Source organism: Alligator sinensis, unplaced genomic scaffold, assembly GCF_000455745.1.
Source record: "Alligator sinensis unplaced genomic scaffold, ASM45574v1 scaffold60_1, whole genome shotgun sequence".
Lineage (NCBI taxonomy): Eukaryota > Metazoa > Chordata > Crocodylia > Alligatoridae > Alligator > Alligator sinensis.
Genome location: NW_005841858.1, coordinates 3,227,805 through 3,232,623, shown reverse-complemented (window position 1 = coordinate 3,232,623; position 4,819 = coordinate 3,227,805). Strand labels below are relative to the sequence as shown.

Genomic DNA, 4,819 nt, shown 5'->3' with positions numbered 1-4,819 from the left:
TCTTTCCCTTTGTCTCTCTCTTCTATCTGCCTCCATAGGGAGGTTAGTTTGCTCGAAATGACTGATGCCTTGTCATACAACATACCACCACTGGGGATGATTCAGTGCTTGAGTCTCCTAGGTAGTGATTTTAATATTGTAGTTCTTCAGACTGGCCTTGAAGGGGTCCTTGAATCTCTTCTTTGACCACCTTTAGAGTGGTGATCATCAGCGAATTGGGAGTACAAGTATTTATTTTGGGAGCCAGTTGTCAGGCACCCTTATGACATGATCTGTCCGCCAAAGCTGGTATAAACATGGCTTCTGTGCTAGTGGTGAGCCAGAATGCTGGCATTCATTCTTCTGTCCTTCCAGCTGATATGGAGGATTTTCTGAAGATACCACTGATGGTTACGTTAAAAAACATTCAGGTGTTTCCAATATGTCATCCAAATTTCACACCCATACTACAAAGTAGGGTTAACAGCCTGGCAGTCGAGAAGTCGGTTTGGGTCCTGGTGTCATAATCACTGAAGACACAATTTTGGAGATATCCAAAGGCAGCACTAGCAGATTTTATCTGATGTTGAATATCATTGTCTGTATTTACTTTTTGGAAAAAATGGCTACTCAGGTAGGGGAAATGCTCAACATTCGCAAGGATTGCTCTCTAATAATACTGTGAGGAGAAACAGCTGGTTGGTTTGGGATGGGTTGGTAAAGTATCTTGGTTTTCATGAAGTTGACAGAGAGTCCAATCATTTCTAAGACTTCACAGAAGCAAACAAAAATGAGCTGGAGCTCTTCAGTTGAGTGGGCACACACAACACGATCATCAGCATACTGAATATCAGTATAGGACGTGTTGACTATCTTGGACTTGGAATCTAACCTGTTGATGTTAGAAAGATTCCTGTCCATACAATAATGAATGCTGACTCTAGATTGAAGTCTATCAGCAATGAGAAGTGGAATAGCTGAGATATAGATGGGAAAGTGTTGATGCAATCTTACATCCTTGCTCAACTCCCATTCTAATAGTGAAAAAGTTCATTTCTGAGCCACTGCTTAGGACAGGTGCTGTCATTAAGTTGTCTGATAATGATAAAAAAATTGGCAGGCATCCAAATCTCATCAGGATCCTCCATAGGACCTCTCTGTAAATTTGATCAAAGACCTTAGTAAGGATGATGAAGGCCATGTAAAGATCTTGGTGTTCACAGCAGTTCTTCTGCCACTGTCTGGCAAGAAAAAGTGTATCTGCTGTACATCTGATGCTCTGAAACTATGTTGGAAGTTGAGTAGATTCTCCTCAGTAAGGCAAGTGAGTCTATTGATGAAAGAGTGAGAATCTTCTCAGGTATGGACAAGAGTGCAGTACCATGATAACTGCTGCAATCTGATCTATCTCCTTTCTTGAATATGGTAATAATTCTAACATCTCTCAAGTCACTGGGAATCTGTTCGTTTCCAGATTTTCATAATAACTATGTGTAGTTGATTTGCAAAATTACTTAAATTATTTGAAAAATAATTTGAAAAATTATTCAATAAGCAGGAAGGAATAATGTGGAGGTGTGATAGCGCCGTGCCACTCCAGCATTATAACTAGTCTAAGAGATCAGGTTGGAGCTTTTCTTACAACATATTGAGCTATTTTCAAAGTTCTTATGTAATTGTACACATATGGATGGCATAAAATACATCATAAAACTGGGACTTACTATCTAAGGGCTTCCTCCATAATTCACAAAGTCTCTGATAGCCGCACCATTCTAATGTGGTACATCTGGGACATCCCTCTGAGATCGATGCAGTTAGACTTGATGAGCATGGATTTCACAGAATCTACAAATAAATGATAAAACAAGTATGCATATTTTTGATAGCATATCTTCACTAATCTGGCTACTCAGTATATTCAGCACATACTGATCACTTTCCTGATCCTGGAAGCCATTTCTGCAAGCCATTTTTAATGAAGGGACCGGCATATTTTCATGGACTTCAGTACAGCTTTAATACTGAATACAATGGAATGCCAAAACCACACCTAATTTTAGGAATAAGGCCAAAGTACAAGTAAGGTGCATCCAGAAAATACTACTGCCTTGATAAAAATGTTTTTTATTTTGTATTGACTGACAAATACTGATCTATGCAACATGGCACATCTATAATCTGAATCTTTAGCATCAGATTCTGCTTCTTACAATCCCTACTAAAATATGTGGAAAGGGCCAGATAATAAGCAATTTGACCACATTGTTTAAAATTAAGGCTTGAACACTGAAGATGGATCTGTGCTTGTACAAAGCCCCAATATAGCAGCAAGGTCCATGAGGTAGCTGGTATAACCAAAGTACTTCAGACTCTCTCATCTTGCCACAGGCCCAAACCCACTTCAAAACCCTGCAGCTATTACAGAAAAACAAACAGTTCAAAATGTAGGGATTATACAGGCCGCCTATACTCCCCAGATGACAGAAGTCTTGGCCTTTGGCCTCTTGCCAGACAACACATTTAAAGCATGTGGTTATTCTGGGTTTGTTATTACTTAACATTATTGTGGCATTCTACATTCAGTGTTGCCAACGGCAGGGATTTTATGGTAAATCTTGCAATAATTGTTGCTTTTCTTGAAAGCCCAGATATTGGAGAAACTCTGCATGGAGCTATACTGAGAGTCATAGTGACAAAACTATCAGCTGTGTTGGACACTGCAACTTGTGGACTCTTTCCACCTGGATCTACCTGTGTTGACTCCTGGAATTCTGGGGTCTTTATATTGTCATTGTGTTTATTTATCCCTAATTCAGTTCAGTGTTTGAAATGGGAAGCAGACTGTCCTAAACAAACATTTATTATGACTATGAAATGTCATGGGTTCAGGTCAGGTCAGGTCAGGCCAGGTCAGTCCAGTGCTGGTATGTACTAGCTAGCCCCTTTTCTTGTTATGTACACTCACTTGTGTAGATATTTTAAAACATTTTCCAACAACCTTTTTTTAAGCAGATGGTGCTTCTTCCATTAACATCCTCATACTAAGCTAGGAAGCAAACAGAAGAGAGAAACACATGCTAAGGAGAGAGAAGCTACAATTTTTCTTTCTATTTATCTGTATCACCAGTGATGACAAGGGAAGAACAAAATATAACAATTGTCAGGCTATCCTAACAATTCTTTGTATGTATACTCATGTATTTGTTAGAAGCTGAAAAAAATTCTCTAAAAGTTTTACTGTTTTTTCTATTTTTTTTAAATTAGCAAACCTATGCTAGTTACTGCTGCTTGGAAAAATTGTTCCATAATTTATGTGTTTTTTTTCACAAGAATGGATAATATAGAACTGTTATCATACAGAAACCTCAGAAAATGCTTGTTGATAAGCTCTTAAGGGAATAAAATATTCTGGAACAACTATTTTGAAACAGGTCCTTGTGTGGAAGCTCTTATTCTACCTAACAGCATTTCTTCCAGGTTAGCTTAATCCATGCTCCTGAAAGACTCCTGGAATACTCTGGTATAACTCTGGGCCTTGAAATCACTCCTACATCATGCCAGGCTTGTGCGGAAAACTAAAAAGGAGGTGACCAAGGATGCTCTTGCAGATAAAGGAACTAATTTGATACTTTGGGGGTCTCCCATACTTTCTGGTATCTCCTTGGGCAAGTTATACAGCCATACTTTCATTAATGGTCACTGGGTTTTGAGTGTTTTGGTGACACACATACAGATACCTTAAAGAACAATTTAGGTATCCAAGTCCCCTCTCTCATACTCTCTAATTAGAGCTGGAGAATTTGAAACGTTTTCAGTATATTCATATTTTAGGTATTTTTGACAATGAATGGAACAAAGGTGTAGGATAACATGGTTTATTTCATTTAGTTGCTGATCCTGAACCTCCCATCCCTCGGTTCTTTCATAGTCCTATCAAACGTTTTTGTTTTGACTGAATGCTTCTTGTTACCATCACGTAAGCATGAACAAACCATGTTTGGAGTCAAATCGGAAAACTCCCAATACATTCTGGCAAACATCAGGGATGGTAGAAAGCTTCGCCTGCAATTGCACTGAAAAATGCAGGATGGAGAAATAACATCACTCTTGGAAAGGTGGCACGCTGCCAGGCCCCCTCACCTGCAGAGGCGGAGACGCAGAGCAACTGGTCAACAAGCAGCCCAGATCCTCTTGTACCACAGCCACCTCTCCAGCCAAGCAAGTGCCCCGCGCGGCAGATTTCAAAGGGAGCCTATTTGTCCATCCGATTCCCACGGGCAAGGCTCACCTGGCTACCTAGTCGCCCCCTTTTACCAGGGCTAATGGACGAATGAGACAGCTCATGAAAAAAACAGGATAGGTGTGTCGTGTGGGTCTAAGGCTCAAAACATGGGAACGAGCGTGGCGCAGGAGGGCACTGCGCAGGGCCCCGCACCCGTCCTCAAAGGCATCCAAGGAGCCGGTGGACGCCGCCTGCATCAAAGGGCGCGGGACAGCGCAGCATGGCCGCCGAGATCAACCACAAACGGTCACGAGAGAGCGGCCTTCTCAGCGGCCGCCCGCCCACACGCCTGGGAACCGACACTGCGCTGGCTGCAGCGGGGAGACGCAGGGGCGGGCGGCGCGCGCCGCTCCCCCACGGCCCCACCCAGGCGTCTGGCGGCCGTTCCTGCAGCACAAGGCACGGTTTACCTCAGGGGCGCTCAACCGTCCTCCTCGGCGGGCCTTGCCCGGTCTGTCCCCGCGCCGGATGAGGCCCGTGGGGCGGTGCCAGGGATCCCGCACGGCCCCGGCGGGGCGGGATGAGGCGGGGCGGGTGGGATCGGGCAGGGGGAGC

The 4,819-nt window shown here is 43.0% G+C and overlaps 1 protein-coding gene across 4 annotated transcripts in view; it reads right to left on the bottom strand.

The window, feature by feature from the left end:
• The window catches only part of PQLC2L (PQ loop repeat containing 2 like), a 32,700-nt gene extending 27,887 nt beyond the window's left edge, over positions 1-4,813 (bottom strand). The window contains exons 1-3 of one of the 4 annotated variants that reach the window (XM_025215026.1): positions 4,675-4,813; positions 3,975-4,122; positions 1,704-1,827 (exon numbers count right to left, since the gene is read on the bottom strand). In XM_025215026.1, coding sequence (XP_025070811.1) covers positions 1,704-1,723 — 20 coding nt within the window. In that variant the 5' untranslated portion in view covers positions 1,724-1,827; positions 3,975-4,122; positions 4,675-4,813. Of the gene's footprint in view, positions 1-1,703; positions 1,828-3,974; positions 4,641-4,674 lie in introns of those variants that run through there. The other 3 variants (XM_014524549.2, XM_025215014.1, XM_014524541.2) reach the window with 3 other exon arrangements.
• Positions 4,814-4,819: the final 6 nt, after the last annotated feature.